The 27,377-nt window shown below is 42.8% G+C and overlaps 2 protein-coding genes across 2 annotated transcripts in view; one reads left to right on the top strand and one right to left on the bottom strand.

The window, feature by feature from the left end:
• Positions 1-27,377, top strand: part of snd1 (staphylococcal nuclease and tudor domain containing 1) — a 211,730-nt gene that overhangs the window by 75,766 nt on the left and 108,587 nt on the right. The gene's annotated exons all lie outside the window — the stretch shown is intronic.
• On the bottom strand, positions 18,066-26,616 carry lrrc4.1 (leucine rich repeat containing 4.1). The gene has a single exon (XM_023263220.3). The coding sequence runs from the start codon at positions 24,791-24,793 to the stop codon at positions 21,929-21,931; it is 2,865 nt and encodes a 954-aa protein (XP_023118988.2). The 5' UTR covers positions 24,794-26,616; the 3' UTR covers positions 18,066-21,928.

Here is a 27,377-nt window from a genome sequence, read left to right as displayed (position 1 = left end):
AAACAGCCCAAACATGATTAGGAGATAAGAGAAATGTCTTTTGTGGAATATGTGCCACAAATCATAAAAAATAAAAGATCGAAAATTTATTTAACAAAACAGAATCAACATGTACAACATTTTTACAAGTGCCCACAAGTGTAACTAATAGTGCTGGGAGAAAAAGAGAAAGAATAGAAAGAGGGACTCTTTTCTAAAGATATTTTACTAAATTAAAATTTGGAATTTGTGTATCTGCTCTGTATAATTATATCAAAAAGTTCTTGAATGCAAATGTCACTAAAGGCTTCATGGTTGCGCCACGGAGTGCAAACTTTTTTGTTTTTGACAGAATCTTGGAAAAATAAATGGTTTATTTTTAGCACATTTTTACATAAGTCATGCAGGATAACATTCTGATCTAACAGCACGTCACTGATCATTAGTTCAAGGACTGTTGGAAATTTGGGTTTCCGAGGGTTAAAATGATTACAAATGCACCTTGATAAAATGGTTACGTTCATAATAAACTCCTTTCTTGTAGGTTTTTTAGTTCTTTTTAAAAAAGGTAATTTAAAAATTCTATCTACTAAAATGAGGCATTTAACTTTGCTGTATCACCTTGCCCTACTATATTCACACTCAAAATGTATAGTTTGTCGAATTCATTAGACTTGTCAACTTGCTTTGCTGCCCTGCAGTTCTTCGTTTATGCTTACAAGATTAAATTGAGCATTTGTTATCATGCACATAACCTCTTCCATCCATACACGCATTCTCTCACACATTTTCTCCCTTGCCAGTCATCGGTGGTGTCAGCAAGTTTTTCGCAGGTAGGTGGGAGTTAGCAGGCAGGACCGAGCCATATAATGAGTCCTGAGCCCAGTGTGGGGGCTGGTTGGCTGCCTGCACTGACCTGCTGTTTGGGCTAAAACGAAACACAAACACAGTCACACTCTCAGAGGGACACGTTTGAGTAGATAACAACACAGTTAAGCATTCACACATATGAGCTGTCAGTTTTCCAAAAAAAGGCACAATCGTCCAAAAAGTAGTTGAAAAATCCCTGAGCAGAAAGAATTCAGCTGAGCAAATTGGATCATGGCAAGGAGGGAGAAGCTCAGAAGCGCATATACACACACACCTAGCTGGAATAGTCACATGATAGTGTAATGTTATACACACAGTCCCTCACAATGTAACAGGATAGAGCTGCCTGAGAGAAAGCTGGACTGAAGAGGTGAGAGGAAGTGCAGGAGTTCTGAGAAGAGTTAGCAGCAGCAGAATTACAGTGATGAAGAAGGGCAGAAAGTAAGAAGTGGTCTGTGCCCTTTGTCCGACCTTATCTCCATCTTTCCCGCCGCTGCGAGGATAGCGAGTAGAACTGCAACACGTTATTAAGGTGTGTCGCACTCCAACATGAATATGGATCATTTGATTTCATTAGCATGAGATTCTGCTGTTGATTCAGCTGTGAATACCATCTGATTGCGCTGCGCTTTCCAAGATGTTCCTAAGGTGGCCTCACGTGAATAACATCTGATTTGAGTTTTGGTGGCACATTCATTTGCATTCATAAAATATTTTTCTCGCTTACGCTGCTCGACAGCCATTTTGAGTTTTCTGGGGCTTTGTTGAGCTGATGGCATGTTGACTCAGTTGCCTGTGTGCTTTTATTCCCCCCGCCACACTTCCGTATTTCACTACTCTGTAATTAGCTGCTTTCTTTTCCTCGTGTCCTTTGAAATTGAGTTTGGGTGCAGGCACGAGCACACTTTCCTCTTTCCCTGCTTTTGTACTGCTGTTTTGGTCTTTCTCTAATAGCCTTTTTTCATTCCGCTTTGCCTTTCCCTCCACTCATTTGTGCTTCACTCGCGCCTCCCTCGTCGTCTTTAGTGTCCAGTTTTAAATCTCTGAGTGACATCTGTTTGTAGCTCTCTCCATCCTCGCCTCTCGTTTTCTCCCTTACCCCCTCTCCTTTCTCAATTTCTCTCTAAAGTGCCACACAGCTATGTTTTAATTTCTCTTGATGCAGACATGCATAATTAATGTGGCATCCAGTGAGGGGAGAGGCCCTGGTTTCTGTCTACTCTATTTATAACCCTCCCCGCCGTCGCCGCCACCACTACCCCTGATTTCTCTCTGTGTCTCTCGGGTGATTCTCTCTCGCTTTTTCAAAAAAAGATTTCTTTCACTTTCAAACTCCCTCTTTTCAAAAAAAAAAAATCACTTTTGTGTTTATCAGCTCTGTCTTCCTTTATCTCTCCCTTTCTTCCTCGTCTCCCCCCTCTCACTCCAGCTCTCTCTCTGTGTAGTGTTAATCTCTGACAGACACTGCTCCCGTTCCCAGCGTGGAACCAAAACAGCAGCACAGAAATTCTGACAAAAAAAAAGAGAGAAACACATCGGTAAACACCACTCCCCAGACATTTCCCTTTTCCTTTTTTGATGTCTTCCATTTAATTTCTCTCACCTCCCACCTTCCATTGACAAAAACATCCATTCACTATCGCATCCACTGAGCCTCTCTGTTGATCTTCTTTATGCTTTTGGGTGGCAACTTCAAAAAGCTCAGCCGAACCAGGAGGAACAGACGCAACAGAGGGATTTCACTGCAGTGACGTGTCTATCTAGGTTGACTCAGCTAGACATGGGACCTATTTAGCCGTGTAGTGTTAATAAAATACAATATTTAAACTATTCCTAACGCCTCATTAAAATATCGCACGCCTTGTGAGCGTCATTCTAGCTGATGCGTATGAGGGCTGTGGGATGCTTTCGTCAAAGCAAACTGTCTTTAAAAAAAAATCTGTGCTAGTTGATGCTCTCGGAGTGGAACTGTTTTTCTTTTGAAATTTCAGCATCTGTTGAAAGTCACATTTCGCAAATGTAACTCCCAAAGGCATCTATTTGTGGCCTTGTTATTAATTTATTTTCGAATAAATGGATTGGACTAATTAGCGCCAACACTATAGAGTTTTAAGTTTGCTTTAATCGGCACATAATGGATACCCAGTTGGAACTGCCTTTGTATATAGTTGCATAAGTGATCGCCAGGTGGGAGAGGAAGCAAGAGGAAGAAAAAGGGGTGAAGCGAAGAGGGAGTGCTTGAGCAGAGATGAGAGCAGGCTAAGTGGACAGTAATATGTGGTGTACTGTTCTGCCTACGTATACTGTCACTTCTATTGACCTGGGTGGTCTCCCATCTAATGCACAGCCCAGACTGCCTACTCACGAACCTTTATCTCCGTCTCGCACATGTAAAGTAAAAGCCACAGCTTACTTTCCCACTTGTTGACTTAAGAAGGAAAACATGCAGATACATGAAAAGGTCCCCGGCTGCAGTGTGTTTTCCTTTTTACATGTTTACCTCCTTGATTTTTATATGCATACCTTATGTTCATAAAGTTGGTTTACATTTGAGCCATGAGAAAATCTAACAGCTTGTTGTAAGAATCTAAATCGTGTCTTATGCGCTTGTGATGGATTATCGTCCACTTGACAAAACCTGAAATAGCATTAAAAGCTACGCATCATTATTCCAAGTCACTCTTGTTTGCTTTTAAAGTGGATGGTTTGTTTACTACCTAACAGTTTGATAGAACCTGTCATTTCACAAAAAGTATTAGCTGCAAAAGAAAATCAACATGGTGGTGCCATTGAAAATGAATTATCATAACTGAAGTAATATGGCAAAAAAAATATATGTAACAAAAACCCCAAATTGGATTATCAGTCTAACATAATTGCCAAAGTCCTGTTACACATAAACATACACAGGGACTTACCTCTGTTATGGTGTCGGTTTTAGGTGTCATGTAGTGTGGTCCCGAAAAAATGGATCTAAAAGGGGTCCCCCCCACACACCCACCTTTCCCACTTTGTGACATGAACACCGTGTGCATCAGGCTGCCGTGAGTGGGGGCTGGCACAGGCTGCCTTCAGACCTGCAGGAGGTTGTGTTGTGGACCGTTGATGAGTCACTGTGCCAGCGTGGCATCACAGATGCCTTGCTAATGCCTGCCTCTCCAGATCTCTCCGCTTTAATAGCTCTTCTTGGTGAGCATTTTAATTAAATGCTAATAAACCCAATACCTTTTGTAATATCAACAGGATTTTGCTGTCTGTTCTGTGTGGTAATTCTTGTTGTACAACTGCCACAAAAAACACTGTGGCTGTTGTGCAGTGGAAGTGTTACCTAGTTGTCTGTCTTTTCTTCTACTTGTCTGTGCACGACTGTGGTCAGGGCGGCTGGGATCAATTCATTTAGCATTCTTCACACACGCACAGCTACGCAGAATGCATCCCTCTTGGATTTGACCCTCTTTTATACGTCTTATTTTGCCATTCAGGGCCGCAGGACAGCATTGGATTTCTTCGCATCTTCCATGCTCTCACATTGATTTCCGATCAAGCTTGAATTATTTTGGCATGAGGTCGATTACGCAAGTACTGGATCTCGCAGTCTTTGACCATGCCTCTTCCTCTCTCCATCTCTCACACACTCACCTCGCATTCTCTCGTTCATATTGGCCTGTTTTGCCAGTTTTTGGTTTGGTGTCTATTTTTGACTTGTTTTCTCCTTCTCCTACTTGAGCATACACATGCACAGTGTTCTATGTGTGTGTTGGAGACAGACAGAGCGAGAGAATGAGTATACATGATGAATAATGCATGGTGTGGTTTCCTGGTCAGCGAGACAGACGGTGGGGACGGTGAACTGCCCCTCAGGTCCTTTTTTCCCATCACGTGCTGTAGTTAAACAAACCACAAGTGCAGAAGGCAGCCCCATATCCAGATTACTGCTGCTTTATAGCCACAGACAAGATCTGTCCCCAACCATTCATAACTCTGGCACAAGCTGAACCGCATCACCGGTTTGGACTATATCCATGCAAGTAATTTTTAATGCTTTTTACCATCATATAGTAGCTTGTTGCCAAAAACAGTAACACACAAGAAAGTTTTTATTATCTAAGAGTAATATGTGACCCAGATGGGGCTTTTAATGATTTCAATTGAGTGACAACAGTAAAATATATCCTTAGTTGCACCTAAGGATTAGAGCCCAGTATATAATTTGGTTGTTATATTGGTATCAGCATATTCACAGATAGAAAAAACTTTCTGTTCCAGAAAATAGTACAGAAAACGATGCTTAAGGTATTTTAGAAACGGTGTCATCACATAGTTTGTCCAGCAGAGCAACTCCGACTCCATTGTACTCGGTACTGTCTGCAGCACATGTAGCAGAGTATCACACTGAACTTTGTCTTCATTGCTGGGAAGTTATTAAACAATAACCTCATCCATTTTCAACTATACCTTATGTGAATAATGTTGGCCGATACATTGATTTCAGAATTAGTAAAAACATTAATAGTCCCAAAAGTCTGATGTCAGTTGGGCTCTAATGAAGATGTTAAGTCTTGTTGCCCCAATGTGTCCCAGTTTGTGCATTAATACCTATGCTATATGATCCATTTATCCCTCTGTCCAATTTCAAGTCTTTGATTGTGGCCATGTCTTGTAATCAAAGGACAACCTCTGTGGCTGAAAAATGAGTCAATCCTCATAGAATTTCTCGTTAAAATGCCAAACTTTATAGCGGAAATAAACATCCTTACAGCCTGGCGCTAAATAAAAGTGGTTTTGTCTACAGCTAGGTTCACTGTTCATGATAAATAGAAAGAAGAAGAATTTTTATGTAATTGTTTTAGGGCCTAAAGTTATGTGGTTGTGGCCACTTTGAGTAACAATCCTTGGTCCAAGGATTTTTTGCAGCTCCACTCATGCTCCACCAATTTGCTCTTTTTTTTAGATTAGCCTCGAGATAGCGATGGCTTGAGCTGCCACACTGAGCGAATGGTTCATCCATCATTACATCGGGATTATTGCCATAGTTGAGTTGTAATTGTGTGGCTCAACAGAATACAACAGTAACTGCAAGACAACTTTCAAAACATGCTAGTCTAAGCTGAAATTTAAACTGTAATTTACAGTTTGACATTGAGCCTTGCCTTTTGCAGCTTTCGCCATTAATAGTTGTTTCTATTGAGTACCGACCATAAACTCTGTTGCTCACAATAGCTTGTCTACATTGCTTTAAACTCGCTGGTGTCACGGAGGGGGGAATCCAGCTAGTAAAGTGCTGCTCAGTCTGTTTGTGTGGATCGGTTTCACTGTTGGGCGGCTTTGTTCCTTGAAAGTAGTGAATTATAGCCTGAAGGTGAACAGAGTGGCCCACATAAACGCATTCACACCATCGCAGTGACGGAGAGATAGATGGGCCTGAATGGAGATGGAGAGATGAGAGGAAGGGAGAAACCTGCTCAACGCTTTATCGCCACAACTCGTTTACGAGCTCGACCTTGTGTTTTAATGTGTGTGTGTGTGAGTTGGTGTGTGTGTGTGTGTGTGTGTGTGTGATGGAATTGCAACTTCACCGTCCACCCTGATAAGTATAACCTGCAAACAGTGCAGAGACGCAGGCACACGCTGTACTTGGGGACCAACTGAATCCTCTTAAGCCTTTTCCTCTACATGAAGGGCACTGCAGTACTCTTCCACATCAACGAGGGCAACAGTATGATGCTCTCATGCACTTGCACTGTACTGTCGCACTCTATGCTTTTATATTCTTCTCACTTTTCATTCTCTTTCTTACACTCCACTCTTTTTTTCCCACACTACATTACATTCTAGCTGCCTTTTTTTCTACACTTTATTGGGAAAACACACTGTTAGGCAATATGAAGGTATAGGACACGGGGCAATAGTGTGAGAACTCATATTCATAGACACATTTCTTATATTATAACTGAACCCGAGGCCAGAAGACTGAATAAGTTTTATAAGGTATTGAAGAAGCAGGAAAAGCAGAAAAGGCTTCTGTTGCCTTTGTTGTGCCTTTGTTTGCCTTTTTGTTTGCCCTTTCTTCAGTTATACTCCTGTCCCTCTCACTTAAAAGGAGAATAGCCAAACTACATTAATACATACATGAATTTTGGCCTGGCTGAGAATACTGAAGGCAGAGAGCCAGATAGCCATCGGCTGTGTCAACACACACGTCATTACTCGTCTTGTTATTTGACTTCTTTTCGGCTCTCATTTAAAATCGCTTCTCTGCTCGTCTGTTGTCCTAATAAACATCAGTTTTGTGTGCAGCTTGTTTCAATTTCTCATTTTATTGCACCTGTTACACGGTGCAGACTGTGATGGTCACAGATGAAGAATAAAGGAAAATGATGCTCAATAAGAAAGAGAAGACAACGAGTTGATATGTAGAAATCAGAATTTGGAATTGCTGTGGAATTTTTGCTACAAAATTGATCAGGCCACACATAATGGCTCATTACAGAAGTTGCCTGAATGTTGGGCTAATTTTAGTCTTGTTAGAGCTTTTTATCACTAACGAAGTGGCTATACAAATATTTACTTTACTTTCACGATAAAATAACCTTTGCAACACGGTCATGTTTTAACATAGAGACAGGAATTTGTCCTTCAGGGGATATTTGACAAGTCAGGCACCAGGCATGACATCTTTTAAGTCTACAAGCAAGTTTGAGAATGCCTGAGCCTTGATGAGTTGTCTTGGTAATCCTTCTTGTTCCTCTACTCAGCTGATTCTCCTTCATCTTTTGTTCTCTCTCCGGAAGAAGCTTCATTTTTATTGCTTTAATGCGGTGGGCGGTCTAGGCAAAAGAACATATATTCTTGATCTTTAGGGACAGAATCTCAAACTGAGTCACAATTTTTCCCATAGAATTAGTTGAACTCATGATCATAAAGTGACTTTAAATTTAGAATTAAGGCGTAGCTCACAAATTTGCATTTTTAAAATTCTAATTCTTGATTATTGGTATCAGAATGCCGTTCTGCTCATTGCTTTTCTTCATCCGCCATGCTATCTGCTGTTAACAAAATAAGCTGCACCTCCAGGATGCGTAATGTACCAAATCAGCGACGTCCTAATTGTGTCACAACCAATCACACTTTTGCTTAGTTCACATGGAATAGCAACGTTTGCACAGTGCTTTTATTGATTTATTTAACGATGCAATCTGTATGATACCCCTGAAAAGCAGATTACATGCCAAATTAAAATTGTCCACCCTACTTGCTTATTTCCTAATTTGCTGCTGTTTTTCATTGCCATATTTTGTCTCTCCCTAAATAAACATCAGTATTTCCACATGCGCTTCCACTCTGCTTTTTGCCTCATGCTTGTCTTCCATTACCTGAACTTACACCCTCAGTGAATTTTATGTGCTCGTTACTTTCTGTAAACTCTTTTCCTTCTGCCACTTTTGAGCCTGACCCACAAAGAAAATACACTTTCACACACTTTTAACGCACACACTCTGAACACACACACACACACACACACACACACACACACACACACACACACACACACACACACACACACACACACACACACACACACACACACACACACACACACACACACACACACACACACACACAAACACCCAAATTCTTCCTGCTGTGTTGCCTTCTGAGCTGCTGGCCGCTAGGTGTTTGTTATCTAAACATGAACACTGTTTGACACTGTAACAAAAATGGCGTGTGATTGGCATCGGAGGCAAAATTAACAGTCTGTTCACATTCATCATCGGCAAATAAATTCTGCCCTTGATTTGGAGAATTCTTAAGCTATTTCTGCTTCTTATTGACATTTCCTGCTTTGTAGTAATTATGTAGGAGCTTGCTTCAGGAGGATGGTGTACAGCTGGAGTACTATGCATGATGTCCTTTATGAACCAGCTTGAGAAAATGGCTCTGAGACTTCAGGCTTTATTGATGCTTAAATTGATCCTATTCTGGTGATGACTATGTCACAACAGCGCAACATATTGACATTTTTGACCAACCAATGCACATTCATCCTTGTGTTTCTACAATGCATACATCAAATACATAGATTAGACGTAATACGGCAGCCTATTTATGTTGTTTACATTGCTTTTGCAGTCTGTGCCAAATGCAACTCTACTAATAGCCTCTTACAATGCGGAATCTATATGTGGGGGTTATGAGGAGGAATCATTTTCTTTGTAATCACTAAAATCCATGCAAGAGGATTTATGTGTGCGTGTTTACAGGCGAGCGCAGAGCAGACACCAGCTTCTCGGGGCTAATAGTTCCCTTGACAACACAGCAGTTGCCACACATCGATGTTGTCGTGGCTGTACGATTAAAACACATACCATCAAAACACGTGCACAGTCAGCCTTGTACATGCAAACGTACGCTGAAGTCAGCCGTCATCTTTACAAGTCTCCGCGTCTTTTCTCCCACTCTTCCTGTCTTTGTCTGTATATTTCCATTTCATTGAAGAGCCCAACACACACACACACACACACACTACTATTTACACAGGCCATCTTCACTTATTCTCTTCCCCACACCCTTCATGTGTTTCTCTTTGTTTCATGCCAGTCTGCTCTCACTCACTGGCTTATTGAGTGGTCAGCGCCTGGCCCTTGCTGCATAGAGGGCACACCTCCCTAGACCTCCCATCTCCTCTTGTTGGTTCCTTTTTTCCACCCCCTCCTCCTCTTGACTTTCCCCTCTGCTTTCACAAGGCTGCTTTATCTGCCTGTCTGTCTGTGTGTGTGTGCGTGTGTACCTGGCGTGAGAAGGAATATAACTTCAAAGATCTGCATAAATAAGCGCCAAATAAAGGCCAAAAAGAGGAGAGATTTGAAGTGGTAATCCTTCGCCAGCTTACTCCAGCATAACGTCCTCACACCTGCGCCCTTATCCCCATCTCAGCATCTCCTTCCACCTTCCTCCTCTCCTCATTCCATTTCTTTATATCCCTTACCAACAAGAGAGAGGGCTATCTCGGTGGCTGTGTCAGCGATCGGCATCTCTTCCCTCCCTCTCCCACTTTTTCTATGTTTCCCAGAGGACAGTCGGGGGCATAAAGGGAAGAACAAGCCTTGCAAAATCTATTCAAAAAAAACGAACGGGGATTGGGCTCTCCGCTTTGAATTCAGACAGATAAAGCTAATGGCAGATGTGGGCGACAGGCAGGAAGCCGTGTGTATGTGTGCACGAGCATAGCCTCAATTGAGGCCAGCTATAGAAATACAGTTTCTTTAAACCCCTTTGCTGGCTGAATCTCTCTCAGAATGTGCAGGGGTGTATGCAGGGGAAGTTCCAAGAAAGGCTGGCCGGGGCACTGCAGTTTCTTAAAATGCGCTCGTTGCCAGCTGAATCTCTCTTAAAGTGAGAGTGTTTACTGTTGTTTTAGTGTGTTCAGCTATGCTTGTCTGAGAAGTGATCAATGCCTTCAAGGTCTGCAGTAAATTATTTTTGTCTGCATGTTGGTCTGCTCATCTGCCCGAATACTCATAAAGTGATATGATTACACCCTCATGCTAGAGCGGGCAACACACCTATCAGCCATACCATTAAAACCACTGACAGGTGAAGTGTGTAGTATTGATCATCTCGTTATAATGTATTGTTCTGCCGGGAAACCTTGGGTCCTGGCATTCATGCGGATGTTACTTTGACATGTACCGCTCACCTAAACAGACGAAGCACATCCCACCATCTAAAACTGCTCAGGAATTGTTCCAGGAACACGAGAAAAACCCCCAAATTTTTGACCCATCCGCCGAGCTCGCCAAATGTAGATTACACAGAGCATCCACAGAATTCACCAGAACAAGCCTGATCCACAGAGATCGTACGCTGTAACCTACAGGATCAAAAAGGATCCACTGCAGCCTCAATGACACAATATTGAGCAGGTGGTTTTATGCTGCGGTTGATTGGTGTTTGGTTACTTGAGAAAGATGCTGTGGTCAAATGTTAAATAATTGAAACAGAGAGGTGAAGACCCGCACCTTCCAGGTTATCTTTGTCCTGCTAGCTTTCAGTTCTCAGTGTTTTCCTATAGGTTTTCTTTACAGTTTTTGAACAACTAAAAGAAGAAAACAGTGGTTCCTGTCCATAGTTTAACCCTCTCAATACCAAGTACTTTTTTGGATCTCTACAGAAACACTACAACCATGGCTAGAAGTAAATAAACTCAATATCTTTTGTGCATAAAACCACAGAACTAAAGTTGTATTTAAATGATGCTGATATTTCACCAATTTTGTTATTAAATGCTTCCATACTTGTCACCTATCTGCTCAGTGTAAACACAGCCTGCAGTTCAGCCTAGTTCAGCCGAATTACACCATCATTGCAACAAGGTGTGCAGATTTTTATCTAGCTCTCATAATTTGTGTAGTTTTTAGTGATATTATAAACAGCAACAACAAAAAAAAAACAACATAAAAACTATTTGGCTTTTAAACCTGCAGAAGTTTTTGGGGTCCAGAGGGTTGAACAAAATAAGCAGCTGGTCGTGGAAGGACAATAAAAGTTTAATACCTCCCCAGTGTATCCAGGATAAGGCAAGTTTTGCTCGCGTTGAACAACTACGTAATGTTTTGATAGCCTTTCCTCAGCTGCTAAGAATGCTAATGAAGGTTGTCAGGAGCTGGGTTCTTGTTAGCACCATGGCCTCTGGTATTTCTATAATGCTGACATTTAGCACTATAGTCCAACACACCCGCAGACAATCAAATGCTTGCTTCCACATACATTTTCTAGTGCTGCTCCATATTGTTCGTCTGCCACCTCATCGCAACTCGTTTGCCGCTTTTTGGTGGCGGACTGACACTCGAACTCACACATACACACACACACACACACACACACACACACACACACACACACACACACACACACACAGTTATTATCTCCTGGAACAATACTAATAGATGCATGTACTGCTGTGAGCAAACAGTTTGTGCCTCTGCTGCCAGCAGAGTGGGAGGGTGAAGGCTTGCCAAGTCTCCTCTACCCTGAGCCGCCTCTATTTCTCCTCTTCCCAATCATAGACCCGAACCTTTCTATTTCGCCCCTTTCTTTTATTCTTTTGTTTGATCATTTCCCTCTACTTGCTCTGTCTGTTCTTCCAGTGAGCTGAGCCACATCCTCCTTTTCTTCTTCTCATTGCATTAAATTCCCATCCCAGCCATCATTCTGTAGGCCGTCTGCTGCTCATATCACAACTGCATGTTTCTACGTACTTGCTGTATTTCTGACTTGTGCCACCAGGTCCTCTTAGAGTTCATCTCTAACTAAGGCTCATGATTTGATTTGAATAAATTTTTACTGTCTACAACAACAAAACTCTAGCTGATTGACAAATACGAACCTACACATACGTCTTTGATGTTTCCGGTTCTGTTTAATCAGCTGGACTGAGCTACTAGAGAACGATGAGGGGAAGAAGAGCAGTCTAACTGGCTAACTAATTATTGGCTCCCCCGTTGGGCAGGTACTCTTATATCAGCCAGGCTGATGAGGTCGTGCTCAGCTTGGGGCTGCACTGTGCCTCTGATTCACCTGTTGTTGAAAAGTTCTTGGTTTTTTGAAATGCTTCACACAACCCTGAAAAACAATTATTGTTCAAGGTATCTGCAGTGCTGACAAAGCAGCGTTGCAGACTTTACTGTCTCTTCACGTAAGTAAAAGCTCTCCTCACTCCGAAGATTCACTTCCTTGTAGTTGTGTTTTTAGAAAATTAAATCAATCCAGTTATTATGCTCTCCCCTTCTTGATGTTTGGATTTGCCAGGTTTAAGAGTTCCTTCCATTTAATTAACTGCATCTTCATATTTACATTTTCTTTTCCCTCATCCGCTGATTTAATTTTAACTCTGTCCCAGTGCAGGCCTAGAAAATGTCACAAACTTGCAGTTTTTGTGTTGTCTAGTCTGGCATTAAAAAACAGATACTGGGTTTAAATGCTCTTTTCTGTCTGTTTTCTAGGATAGCATATGCTTTGATCAGTTTTTATGCAGAGATGGCATGGTTAGACTAGCACAGTTTTAATCCTACAGTGACTCCTACATGAGTACTTTCACATAGACAACATGCAGTCACACATCTGTATTTCAGCAGTAGTTACAGACGGCTGCATCCCATCTGAAGACGCCACCAAAAATCGCTGGACATTGGACAGTAATGCCTTCCCCTGCATCAGACACAGACCACTTCACAGCACTTGTGCTCTTCTTTTCAGAAATCTAATTAGATTTAAAGGGGGAAAAGGAATGAGATAACTGTTTACAAGCAATCCTATTGTTTCCATGTCACCTTAGATCAGCCAGGTAACTCATTCTTTCTAAAAAGTAAGGAACGCATTTAAAGCAAGTGCTTTTGGAGGGAATGTTTATTTGGAACCCATTATAACTTGGCTGGGGTCAGTGACTGGATGTCACGTCCTCTTAAACAGTTTTTGAGCTCATTTCCCCTCCCTATCTGCGCTGAGTGCACCTGAGATGCATCTATATTTTTTTCCCACTTAGTTTAGCTATTAACCCTCTATACAGCAGTCAGTTTCTTGGTGTCTTTTACTAATGTCACATTTTTACTTACTATAGGCTCATTTTTCATCTCAAATAAAGTCCTGCTTCTCTGTGGAAACAACACAACCATGACTACAAACAGAGAGAACTCAAAAATGTCAAGGTTGTTTTACCATAAATTATGAAAAAGAAACAAAGTGGAATTTCTTTGACTACTGATTTTACAACAGGTGCTACCAATATTTGTAAAAATGGTGGCGTACATACTATAGATATTTTACTGCTTACATTTGCAGTTTGTCTTCAAATTGTAAACATATGCTGCAGTTCAACCCAGTTTAGCCAAAATGTCCCTGAATTTTTGACCGCTGGTCACAGCTGAGTCAGTCAGGCATTGAGTCGAAGCGCAATTTTTTTTTTTTTGCTTTTGACAGAATCTGATTAGTTTTTGGCAAATGTTTTAAACAGCACATGTAGAATAAAGTGATTCTGATAAAATATCTAAATTTTTATGCTTAGATTTTGTTAATTTACACCATGAAACAGAAAGTCACATGATAAGTTCCAGGATTGTCGGAAAGTTGGATATTTGGCAGTTCTCTCTGTACCTCAGATAAATGGTATAATTTTGGCATTTTTATTTTTAAAAATAACATCCGTTTCAAACCTGCTAACAATTTTTCGGGTATGAACAGTTAAGTGAGCGTTTTTGGAGACAATGTGAATTTGGAATCCATTAAAACTTGGCTGGGGTCAGTGTCTGGATCTCACTCTCATGAACAGTTTTTGAGCTTATTTTGCCCTCTACTTTCTGTTTAGAGTAGACTGAAGTGGCATCTACATTTTATTCCACTTAGATCATCTGTTAACAGAGCCTTGCAAATGATTTAAATATCCCCTGCTAAATGATGAAAAACTCAAGTAGGGGATAAAAAACATCTCACTACCTACAATGCAGAGAGGCTTGAGTTATCCACTGCAAACGGAGATGGGCTATTGATTTGTTTGATCTTTAAAGATCACTGCTGACCCGACCACACACAAACACACATTTAAACACACACACAGCAGTTTGCTGCAGCGACTGAATAATTTTGCCACGACATGATAACAGCGTTTCAACCCGTGGATACTCTACACAGCTCATCAGAGCTTTCATCTTGACGTCGCTTTCATTTGCCATTCTGTGCTCAGCAGTGCACGTTTTCTCAGCAAATCTTGGACATTTGCACACTGCTTGTCATCTTGAAGTCCACATCAGTGTATATCCATGCTGCCACAGTTACTACAGAATGACTGCTGAGCTCTTCTGAAAGTGTCAGATAGGGGCTTCTTATCTTTTGCAATCACGTTTTCAGTGCTCCCCTTTCTTTCCCATCTGTATAGCTCTTCGTTCTTTATCCTTGCCCTTTGCCTCTTGCTTTTTTACTTCCCTTTCTTGCCCACTTCTTTTCATTTGTATCTTTTTTCAAGTGACACCACTGTCCTCTGCCATACTAAGGCAGGGTATCATAGATAATATGTTGCTCTCGCTCCCTTCCTGACTTAATTTTCTATCCCTTGTCCGTTTTTTCTCACTTACTCCTTCCTTCTGTCTTCAGCAACACAGGAGGCCATTTTATATTCCCACTTCCACCTTTCCACAATCACCAAAATGTCTCACCTAGATACACTTATTGTCATCCTTGAAATCCCCCTCAGTAACCCCCAAATTTCCCTGCTTGTTGCATGAAACTTTAGTCTCCTGATTTTGTAAGAAAGGCTTCCTTTGTCCTGATTTTTTTCTTATAGTCTGCACATGCAGCATAAAAGCGACGATTTTCTCTTGGCCACATTGTGTATTGGCTTGTTCTAGTCTTTCATGGACTCTGTATTTGCATGGGAACATGCTGGAGTGCCATGGAAACTACAAAAACTGGTCTGGAAAGTCACATCAGTGCACGTTCAGTAGTTCAATCTGTACACGAGAACATGAATCTAAATGCCTGAATGGCTGAGGAAATTACAGGTCATTCCAGTCGCCTCTGCAAAGTGTGTGTGCTACAGTATACATGTGCTGTTGCTTCCATAGCAAAAGGATGAAAACGTCTTTGAGGAGCAGCAGAAAAATGAAGCAGCAATGTCGTCAAAGGATGTTGTCCTGACCCTATTAATTCATTCCTTTTTAATATTTATAATTGTGTATAACAAAACCTGGCTTCTACTGCAGCAGGCTGGAAGATGTGCTACATGATGACATATATTTCACACAAATATATCCTGATACCTTTGAATTATGCATCATGGTTACTGTTTTAGTTGGCGAGATGACATTGAGAAACATGCTAATACAACCAAGAGAAGATGATATTTAATGCATTTGAACTGTGCGGCTTCGGATCCTCTGTCTTGTTTGCATGTTTCTGTGTGTCCATGTTTGTGAGTGGGTGAGCGAGGGCTGATCCTGAGCACAGTATCCTTGGTGATGCTGTGCCTGCGATCATGATTTCTCTCCAGGACGTAAATCTCAACAAAAAGCAGTGAAATTAATGGTCAGTGGCTTCATCTTTTTCTTTGCTTTATGTGTACGTGTGTGCTTTTTGCGAATGTGTTTGTATGCGCACAAAAAAATCCCTCAGCGTGTACCACACCTCACATATGTCTCAGTCCCCTGTTTGCTGCTTTCAAGGGACGTGATTTACTGCACACACACACACACACACACACACACACACACACACACCTCGGCCTCAACTCGGGATCATAAAAATGAGGCTTCATCGTCTGTGGCTGCTAAGAAAACACAGGGATGTTTTTCACCCACCAAAAGGGCAATAAACTCTGTCTCACTGGGAGTAACACACTTGAGCGGTTCTCTACATGGCAAAAATAGCTCACAGCCCACCTGCCAACCAGTCTCAGTTTTAGCAGTAGAATCTGTGCGAATTTGACCACAGTATATATATCTGCGTCTGTTGGCATGCACCTATTCAATACTACAGCCTCAACGGCACTGGGCTCATTGCCAGCAGTATACTGTGATGAAAATTTTTCTTCTGCCTCCGTTGACCTCAGTAACAACAAATCGTACCACCAGCTGGTCACTGAATATGGCTATTTGCATCAATTTTCGCACTGTCAAAGTCAGAATCTTCAGCAAACATCCACTTGTCTTTACCTATTCCTCCTGCTCATCAACAACATGCTCAGGTCTGCCTTCTTGACGTTTTTTTTTATGTTAAATTCATATCATGTTAACATGTATAACACAGTGTTTATTGAACATATCTTCAGTATAGAATATAGTGTTTATTTAGTCATTATAACCAAACAGTAAAGGAGAGTAGGCTGATATTCCCTGTCTTTTAAACCAACTCTCTGTGGAATTACATAGCATGGCCTAGTACTATGCATCTATGCTGTCTCCACCTTTGACTCTGCCCCCTGTGCAGCCCTTCTATTTAACATGAGGACCAAACAACTCTTTGGCCCTGACTCATGTTGAATCACAAGGCAGCACGCTCACAGGCCTGCTTAGAATAGCCTCCTCTCTGCTCCACTAGCACAGTGGCTCGTGTTCACACAGAAATCCTAGCCCGTGCCCTTGTTTAGCAGACAGCCTTGCATAAAACGGGGATGCAGATATTTCGGCAGTCCCCCTAATCAGTTGTTAATTATGAGTAATCAGTTGATAAAACAAAGTCCCAGGATTAAGCATTATGCATGCACAATTTTCCGGCTTTTCTAGAAAGACACGGATTAGAACAATTTAAAATACAGCCACTTTTTCACAAGTAGTAAATGTTTTAAAAGTGATCATTGTAATAGATGTTATTGAGGACTTGGTTGATAAATTGCTGGTGCTGTTGAGTATAATGAATATTGGTCGAGGTCATTTAAATGGAATAACATTTTATTATAGCCATCTTCTGGGCTGCAGTGCATAGTAATTAACAAGAGAGAAAAAGCCTAATTAAGAGATTGCATCAAAATAATTGGGTTTCAGAATGTCCTGCGAAACGCCTTTAAGTTAAAAATGAACTCATTTGGAATGGGAGAGCAAGTATAATGTTTGTGTTTTGCTGCTGGTTTGTCAATGAAATCATGCACATGGCTGCTCTGTATTGTCCCTACAGTTCTATTTGCTCTAACCTCTTGATCCTCTCGTCCTCTCTGCTGTTATATTCGCCAGTCTCCCTTACTCAAGTACCCCCAGTGGTCCAGTCCATTTCTCGTATCAGCACTTCTTATCTGCTGCACTCCGCTGGATATGCCCCCACCCCCACCCCTTATACCCACCACACTCCTTGTGGTGCAGTCCAGGCCATTCACCAATCATGCAAGCCATGACGGCCAAGCTATATATCCCCCATTCCATCTGTAGCTGGCACTCTTGCATCACATTTGCTCTGCTTACTCCTTTCCCAAGTGCCTTTGCTCTTGCTTCCTTTCACTCGTTCTGCTTTGCTTTTGCCTCGTTTTGGTAGCTCTACCTCTTTTTCTCATTTTCATTTAATCAGTTTTTGCTGTCTTTCCTTTTTTAGTTTTTTGCTTCTTCTACTCCTATTTTCCTCATGGCCTCATTCTCCCTTAATCACCTCTCACCACCCCCTTCACCTCTCATGTTGTTTTCATATCTATCTCTTTTAGTCTCCCAGAAACACTTATATCATCAGCCACTATATTCAGCTCTGCCTCATTTCTCCATGCATGCCTTGTTTTGTTTAGTTTTTTTCATTGCTCTTTGCCTCCTACATCTGCTCCCTTTTCTAACCCAGACTGCTTTCTGTTAGGACCAAATTTCTCGCTTGTGCTTGCTCCCTAATAACTTCTTTCTAGTAATCTGTCATGCTTTCCACCCCACTTAAATTTTCTTTCCAATATCTCAATTTCTATACCACTTTTTCTTCTTCGTCCTCTAACTCCAATCTCCCATCCCCTTTCTTCCCTCCCTAGGCTCTGTGAGCTGTAGTTAAATAGGTTCATCTTGCCTTGCTTCCTCTTTCAAATGGCTTCATGATTGCTAATGAAGCACACAGACAGAAAAAAAAAAAACATGATGTGGAGGAGGAAGGAATGGAGAAAAGTGTTTCCCATGGAGACGGGCCCTTTAGTGGATGGCTAGCTGATTGGCTGATTGATGACCCTGTAGCAATTTTGACCGAATAGTACGACAGAGGCTTGTATAGCACAGTGCAGCTTAATATGTCACCACATAGCACAACATACTTGAATACTGAACATGATGGTATGGCATGCTGCTATATCACAGAGGCATATGAAAGTGCAATGTCGTACCGGCAAACTGACGGTGGACAGACTGATGCCTGATATGGTGCTAACATCGTTTCAGACAGTCACAATGTATCTAACCAACTGACACTATTTCGAAACACCATTCTGATACCTACTTGTTTTCACATTTCTCTCACATGTATCACATTAGAGACAATCTTGAGACCGTTGTCCGGCTTTGCACAGCCATGTTATCAGAAAAATTACAAGTACACAAAGGGAAGTGGGGAGATAAAGGCATGCTGCATGTGGTATGAGTGAGAGCAGTGACAATGGCAGTGCAGTATGTAATAGTCGTGCCAGCTATAAGGTTTAAGTTCATCATCTTTCTCTTTTTTCTGATGTTCACATTTTATTTCTGCACTATTGAGCACTCGTTCTTTCTATCTTCCTTGTCTGATGTAGCCCAGCACACAACAAAAAATCATTACTGTTACAAGAAACAGACATATATGGATGAATACAGGGTTGCATGAAGCTCATTCTTGCACCTGTAGAAAATGGTCAATATTTAAAATGCATGTCATAAATAGATTTTGCAAGAAGGAAGCCTGGCGAGAGCTGCGGTTGATTTGATCGCATCTGATTTTTGCCTAAGTGGCCAGCTTTGACAGCCCTGGGTAAACTGCAGTAGGTTATTTTTACCCTAATTAGATTTGTTCAAGGGTAGAAAAATGCAGTTTTTTTCCTCCAATAATGACAAGCTTTATATGCAACACCACCTACATCTGGGCATAAATAATCGTTTGCTATTGTGTGTAGGTAGAATAAAACATTTTACATTGTTCTACTATGTTTGTTTGGCCCTTTCCACCTTAGATGTCCTTGGTGCTAAGATTGCACACAATCCAATGTGCTGCCTCTAAAGATTTTTTTTAAAAAAGACATTTTATGCTTTCCTTTTTTTCTCTTGTAGAATTTTCTCTCATTGTGGTCATTATATCCCTCTCAGATCTAATGTAGAACAATAGAAGGAATTTAACTCATATTTTGTCAACAAATGCTTTCTTACTATCCCAAAATTAGTTGTTTCCAAGCAAAAGACAGCCTCCAAAACTAAATTTAAAAAATACAAAGTGAATCACTTTCACAGTATGCTCACTCTCCCTCCCCAGCAGTCCTTTAACCCCCATTTCTTATTCTATCTTACTTCTTCCTCTTTTTGTAATTTCCTAATTTCTCAGAGCCGGACTTTCACCCTTACAAGTACGTCACTGTCTTCTTCTGTCGGCCCCTACGGCAGGTTGAGCACATCACGATTTCTCAGCTAACTACTACACTCGTTTTGTGACGCACCATGTCAACCTCTGTCTTCCTACTTCGTCTCCCTCAGATGTTGAAATGTTACAGTGCTGGAGAGACAAATTCAGATATTTCTCTCATGGCCCTCTCAGGTACTCTCCCTACACTTCTTACTGGTTATGTAAACTGGTCTTGTCAACTGCACTACCAGGCAAAAGCTTTGTTTGCCTTCACACGCCTGTAACAGTGGATCTGATCATGTCTTGCATCTCAGGCTAAGTATTGTGTATTTTCGGTTAGCTTTATAGTTGTTGGCTTTCTCAAGGCTAATGAAAAGGTAGTGCTCATTGTGATGATTGTAGTCGACATAGCTTTCAGTCATTGCCATGAGTTCTTTTGTAGTATTCTCTTTGTCAGCTCTCACCCACATGTTGCCCACTTGAAGCATGTTATTGCGTTCTTCACTAAAATGTGCTCCCAGGGTAATTCACAACACCTTTTTCTCTTTCTTTTTATCATTTAAATGAATCGAGCTTGAGACACTGTCCCCATATTATAGAGAAAAGGAGAGAAACCCTTACAGAAGAAATAATGACGATAGCACCAGTTGGTCTTCAGTCTTACAAACTGTGTTCTGCAAAAACAGCCTGGCTCCACTGTGTAATACTACAGGTGAGGTCTTCTATATGCACTTTTGTATGTTATCTTTCTTTGTTAGTCAGAGATGTGAGGCTATATTATGATTGAGAGGGGTGATACTGTTGAAAATGAAGAATGCACTGTTAATAGCAAGACCCGAATGCATTTGTCACCATAGAAAGCCCTCATACTGATTGATGAAGGCCCAACAGCTGGAAATGTAATGAAAAGCGAAATGAGGATCTATATTTTTTGGCAAAGTGCAAGACAATGTAAACATCCAACCAATATTTCACCTGAATGTATCACCTTTTTCACTCATTAGATACGTAATGAATAATACCAGTTTGTAATGTAGAAAATGAGTTGGATAACACAGTTAGCTTGCATCCTTGAAAAGCCATATATAATGAGCATATCAAGTGTCATTACATGGTTATGATAACGCTGCTATAGTTTTCTGTGGATATACCATGGCTTCATTTTTTAACATCTTTAGGCATTCGAAGAAATTGGATTAAATTTGTGCCTTTGATCAGCCCCACATTGATGAAACACCATGACAATCTGGTGGTATAAGATGAAAACTGAGCGAACTCTTCTGTTACATGTAAAGAATATAATAGAAGGTGAGGAGAGATTTTTAAAAAAGCCCCATCCACTTTTGCACCGTGATTCATTCTGCCTGAGTCATTCAGCACACTTAGGGTTAAAGTATAGCTGCAGCGTCTTACTGCAGTGTCTAAAGCATTTGGCTGATCGTTACAGTATACGCCAGGAGACGAAGAGAAGGGGAAAAAAACATCTCTCTCTAATATTTCCTTTTTTCTTCCAAAAATCCTTTTTATTGCATTTATAACATTTGGCACAGTACAAATTCTTGGTGCTTTTACAAGATAAACCTGTAAAGATCGACACTGACCTTTTTTCGGTTTTTGTTAAAGAAAGTCTTCTCTGTATAAATATTTTTTCTTATCACTGCATTCTCTGTAGCACGGTGTAAAAATCACACAGAATGCCCCTTTTAAAACAATACTACCCTCATTTGTCAAAGTCAAGACAGCATCTTAAACAACTCATTGTTTTAAATAGAAGTTACAAGTTAGAAAATAGTTTCAATTTCTTTTTAATATATGTTTCTCTATCACCAACCCATGGTAGTTTCAGTTTGTCCATATATATATTTATTTATAAGCATGTACAACAAGAAATCATCAGTCTTTTAAAGTTTGCACTCTGTACAAAAAAGTAGTTCCTGTCCTTTTTTCGTTGTGCATTCTATTGCATGATGTTAATGAGGAAAGGACGAAGAGGGGAGTGGAAGTGGGGTGGACGGGAACTAGGGGCCTAGGGAAAAGAGTGAGAGCCTTTTGGGGGGCCTTTTTAAATCTGAGTCTCCTGTACCTTCTCCTTGGTGTGAGTTTTTATGACAAAGGGCTCAGCCATTGCTGTGATGGTGCTGGGCAAGGTTCGAGGCAAAGAGTTCCCAACATTGTTGTCTGTCCATTTTGCCCCATGGCCAGTTGGTTTATAGGTGTTATATTTGGGCTTTAGAGTGCTGTAGTCCACCTTATGGGGGCTGTAGTCCATTTTATGTGGACTGTAATCAAGTTTAGGTCTCTGAGTGTGTGGACTAAAATCAGACTTGAAGGCGCTGTAATCCACTTTGTGGGGGCTGAATTCACTCTTGAAGGCGCTGTAATCGGTTGCAGTCTTATGTGGGGTGTAATGGTCCTTGGGTTTGTAGGTAATGTCTGTTTTAGATCTCTGGGCATTGTAGTCTGTTTTGGGTTTAGGCTGAGTGCTGTAGTCAGGCTTAAATGGACTGTAGTCAGGTTTAGGTCTTGGGTGAGTGCCAAAGTCAGGCTTGAATGGACTGTATTCAGCTTTAGGTTTATATTGTATGTTGTAGTCTGACTTCAATGGGCTGTAGTCATGTTTCTGTTTCGGCTGGGTGCTATAGTCTCGTTTGAATGGGCTGAAGTCAGTTTTCTGCCTAGGATGAGTACCATAATCTGGTTTGAAGGGGCTGTAGTCTGGTTTAGTTTTCGGATGAGTGCCAAAGTCTGGTTTAAATGGGCTGTATTCTGCTTTAGGTTTGTGAGTGCTGTAGTCCTGTCGAAATGGGCTGCAGTCAGGCTTTGGTCTATGAAGGCTAAAATCTGGCGTAGATTTGTGAGTGTTGTAGTCTGGGATGGGTTTGTGGCTGCTGAAGTCCATATTTGGCTTATATGTGGTATACTCAGCCTTCGGCTTGTGTAGGGTAAAGTCAGGCTGTGGTTTGTATTCGGCCTTGGGTTTGTGAAAACTGTAGTCAGTCTTGTGGCTGATAAAGTCCAGTTTGTTTATGCTGTTATGGTCCCGGATTTCAGGTAGTGTGAGACCGGACTCTTGGGCTGCAGATGCTGGTGGTGGAAGGTCCTCCTCATCCACCTGGATAATCTCTACCGTGCGAGCAGCTGCCACTGTGCTCCTCTGCTGGTGACGCTTTCTCAATTTGTAGAAGGCGATGAGCATGACAGCAGCCAGCAGTGTCACTGCCACAAAGCAGCCTATTATGATTTTAGTGGTCTTCATGACTTCATCCAGGCTAGGGCCAGACTTGCCTGGCTTTCCAGTGGCACCTTTCAATCCTGGCAACACAGATGGCTTAGCTGCGCCTGGTGGACTGTCAGTGTTTTGCAGCAGCACAGTTGGTGTGGAGATGAAGACTGGCTGAAAGACGGATGGAGAGGCAGTTGTAGTTGTTGTCCCTAGGCCTACTCCTCCTCCTCCAGCAACCCCAGCACCTGCAGCTGCAGCTGTGGTTGTGGTAGTTTTAGGTTTGGGCATCTCAGTGGTTGGCCCCAAGACCTCCACAGTCACTGTGGTAAAGTAACTCAGGTTGGATGTGTTAAGCTCAGCTGCACTCACATTGAGGTAGGCCGAGGCATTGGAGTTCCCAGCTGCATTGGACACCATGCAGGTGTAAGTGCCCGTGTCTGCTGCCAGGACATTGGAGAAGTTAAGGGTACCATCATTTAGAACTGATATTCTCGGGTGGCCAGAGGCATGTGTCAGAATAGTCCCATTGGGTAGAAGCCAACGCACTGAAGACATAAGGGCTGTGCGGCAGCGAAGCTCAGCCACTCGCCCTGCTGAGATGTTTATGTCCCTTGGTGCATCAGCAATGAATGGTGCCGAACACTGGACTGCAGCGCCCTCACCTCGGTCCACCTCAACCAGCTGTCGACCTCTCATGGTGGCAGGTGAGTGACATCGTCCACAGCAAGTTGAGTTTGTAGGGATGTACTCCCTTAGCCAGCGTGCTAACCATACAGCCTCACAGCCACAGTTCCATGGGTTATGGTGAAGGTGGAGCTCCACCAGGTACCTGAGCGGGGAGAACAAATCATGTGGCACAGCGCTCAGATTGTTATGGGCAAGATTAAGCTCCACCAATGAAGTTAGGTCATCGAAAGCATTGCGCTCTATCACTGTTATTTGTGAGTTCATTACCCATAGCTTTTTTAGAGCACGTAGACCTTTGAAGGAGCCTGGCTTTATCTCTGGGAAGTGATTTTCAGAGATCTCCAGTTCTTCCAGGCCCTTGAGGGGACTCAGGTTTGGCATATCACCCCTTATGTTACACATTCCCAGGTTGAGGTACTTGAGGTTTTGTAGGCCCTCAAAAGCTCCTTCTGAGATGTACTCCAGTTTCCTTAACTCTCCCAGGTCCAGTCGCATAAGTGAGGGCACCCGGTTGAAGGCATAGGAGGGAATACTCTCAATGGGGTTGTTCCTCAGCCACAGTTCTCTTAGTTTAGAGAGGTACTCAAAGGCCCCACTGGGTACCACCGTCAACCTGTTGTCAAACAGCTCCAATGTGTTGAGGCTGGTAAGTCCATTAAACGCGCCCACCTCAATCTGCCGTATGGCATTTCGCCCAAGCTGGAGCACCTCAAGGTGGTGCAGATGGCGGAAGGAGTCAGCCTGCACCGCCTCAATGGCGTTTTCCATTAGATTGAGGTGTCGCGTGTTGGCAGGAATCCCAGGGGGCACACGGGTGAGGCCACGTCGTGTGCACACCACTTTCCCCTGCTGATTACTGCAGGAACACTGCGGTGGACAGCCCTGGGGTCCTTGAGACACCGCCGCCCCCGCCAAGGCCAGGGAGGCGCTGCTCCACGCTCGCGCCATCAGGAAGACTACACAGAGCAGGGCGGCTTTCCTGGCACGATGCACAGCTACCCGCCCCAGGAGACTCATGATGTGGCACGTTCATAATTCAGCATCATCTGGGGGGGAGGATTGGGGTGTTTGGGGCTGGTGTTTGGGGGTCTGGGGACGGGGGAAGTTGCTGGTTGGTTGGTGGTAGTGTTAAGGGGGACCAGGGTAAAGAGGTTAAGGAAACTGCAGATGACAAGGGGAGAGCACGGGTTTGGGTGCTTGCTAAGGCGCAAGAGGACTTCACCTATCCTCAGTTAAGTAGTGCTTTTATTTCCATGAACTGTATTCAGGGGCAGAAAGAGAGGGGAGGGTGGAGAGGGCTGGCTTTTCTTAAACATGTGTATGAAAAGGACATGATGATAAATTAAGCAACCAAAAATCGTATTACAAGACAGAGGGGAGGATAGGGTGTTACAAATTGATGCAAAGAGGGGTTGAAACACTAGACACCTACCTCAAGTTATTATTACAGGTCCTTGAACTGAGATATATAGCTTCCCTCCTTTTTGCAATCAGAAAGAGCTGTGGTATTCGCATCAGATGTATTTATATCCAAGAGCAGCAAAGAAAACCTTTTTATACTTGCCCTGTCAGAACAGGTATCAATGCCAAAGAGCTTAACCAAGATGAGCCCTTTTGTAAATCCATACATCCATAGAGAAAGGTTCGAAGGCCCTTTGTGAGTGTTTTTCTCCCTTTCCGTGCTGATTTAAAAAAGAAAAAAAAGAGGAAAAAAAGAGAAAGAAACGACTGTAGATATGAATCCAGTCAGGCTCCCAAAGCAGCAGTGCTCCCTTGCTCGCTTCTTGCTGTCGGCTCCTCTTCTCTTGCTTGTCCTTGGAATCCGACAGTTGATCCCCCTGCTAGACACCTTACCCAAGTCTCCATAGTACGGGCAACCATAGAAACACACATGCACTATTTTTTGTGCACAAAAACCCACGGCAGAAATGAAAAAGGAGCGAGGTAGGTGGGGGTGGGATTGGAGAAGATTGAATGAAAATTCCACAGTCCTTTTCCAATGTTCTTTGCCTTTTGTTTGCAGTGGTTAGGAGAGGAGGCTGACAAGCCGTGACAAAAAAGAAAAACAGACCCCCTCCTCTCTGTATTCCTCTGTTCACTTTTTAGTAGTCAATCAGTTGGTCGGTTGGTCAGTCTGACAACCCTTCTCCCTCTCTTGCACTCTTCTCCTTGCTTGCTCTCTCAATGTGGCGTCGTGTCCTCTTGATTTTTCTTAATTTTCTTTCTTTCCTCCAGGAGCTCTTGGCAGGGGTTGAAAAGGCTAGGTGACACACACTGCCTTCATTAGCTTCTTCCTCCTCTTAACTAGCCACACGCTCCAGCCTCGGCAGCCGCGGTGGCGACAGCAGCAATTGCAAACGCACACACACCATCCCTGCGAAGCACACAGCAGCAGTAGCGAGCACACACAGCAGCAGCTGCAGCCTGCCTCCCGTGCACTTCCCAATAATCCGTCAATTTCTTCAGAGGGGGAGTGGGGTGGGGGATGGAAGGGGGTGCTGGGAGGAATGGGGGTATTGTAGCTGGGTTGATCGAGGTGGGTTAGAGGGAGGAGGGGTGGTGCACAGTTTCTCCGTCCTCTCTCCGGCTTGTTTCTTTTTTCTTCTTGTTTCCAGTTCTTTTTTTTTCCCCCTCCTCTTCTCGTGGTGATCAGCACCCCCTCGGTAATGCAGCGTCCAACTGGGGAGAGGAGCAAGGCAGCAAAGGCAAGCGCTGGGCAAACGCGGCTTACAGGCGTGACGTTAACAGTAGCGTCGATGTGGAAAGGATCCGTTGTAGCAGCAAAAGAGAGAGTGTGCGCCGTCTCTCTCTCGCTCTCTCGCTCTTCTCTCTCTTTCTCTCTCACACCCTCTTTCTCTCACACCCTCTGTCTCTCTCTCTCTCTCTCTCCCTCTCTCTCTCTCTCTCCCTCTCTCTCTCTCTCTCTCTCTCTCTCTCCCTGCCTCTCTCCCGCTCTCTGCAGTGTCCTGAGGTAGTTGGGTGAGCTCAAAGCACTCAGACCTTTTTAGAGATCTACCTCTTCAAAAACTAGTTTGCTCCTGCTGTCCTCGGCTCTCTTTTTTAATGCTCATAGTCTCTTGTTCTGTGGCTTTCTGGGGCTTTTTGTGGCTTAGGGGAATATACAGGCCGTCCAAGCAAAAGGCAAAGATGGACAGTGGCATCCCCACAGCAACCAGATTTTAACCCCTTCGTGCCCAGCAGTAATCCAACCATTCCAACGAGTCTGGCAAAGCTTCCCAGCATTGCTGTAGTGGCAAAGGCAGGCAGATGGGACACAGTTCCTCTCATTCTCTGCTTTCCTCTCTTTCATGATGCCCTCTCTCTTTCCTCCTCTCTCATTCTTTTTGCTTTGTCCTTTTGTGGAAAATAGAGGAACATGAATGGACTGCTGACGCATCCTGCTCCGAGCAGTGCTTTGGTTTGATGCAGTGTTATGTGCATTAAATCCCCGCATCCACTCCACCCTCACCCTTCTCACTGTCTTTCCTTCTCTGCTCACTCTTTGTCCGTCACTGTGTCACTCAACTTCATCTCCGGCCGGCTATGACTTCATATACGTGGTCTTACAGTCTTGTGTGTGCGCTTATTGGTCACCAAGGCT

This window comes from Amphiprion ocellaris, chromosome 21, assembly GCF_022539595.1.
Source record: "Amphiprion ocellaris isolate individual 3 ecotype Okinawa chromosome 21, ASM2253959v1, whole genome shotgun sequence".
NCBI classification, from domain to species: Eukaryota; Metazoa; Chordata; class Actinopteri; family Pomacentridae; genus Amphiprion; species Amphiprion ocellaris.
This window is presented reverse-complemented; position numbering and strand designations above follow the sequence as displayed.

What these genes read in the sequence shown, in the direction of transcription:
- lrrc4.1 (XM_023263220.3), bottom strand. Translation starts at nt 24,793, where the DNA reads ATGAGTCTCCTGGGGCGGGTAGCTGTGCATCGTGCCAGGAAAGCCGCC.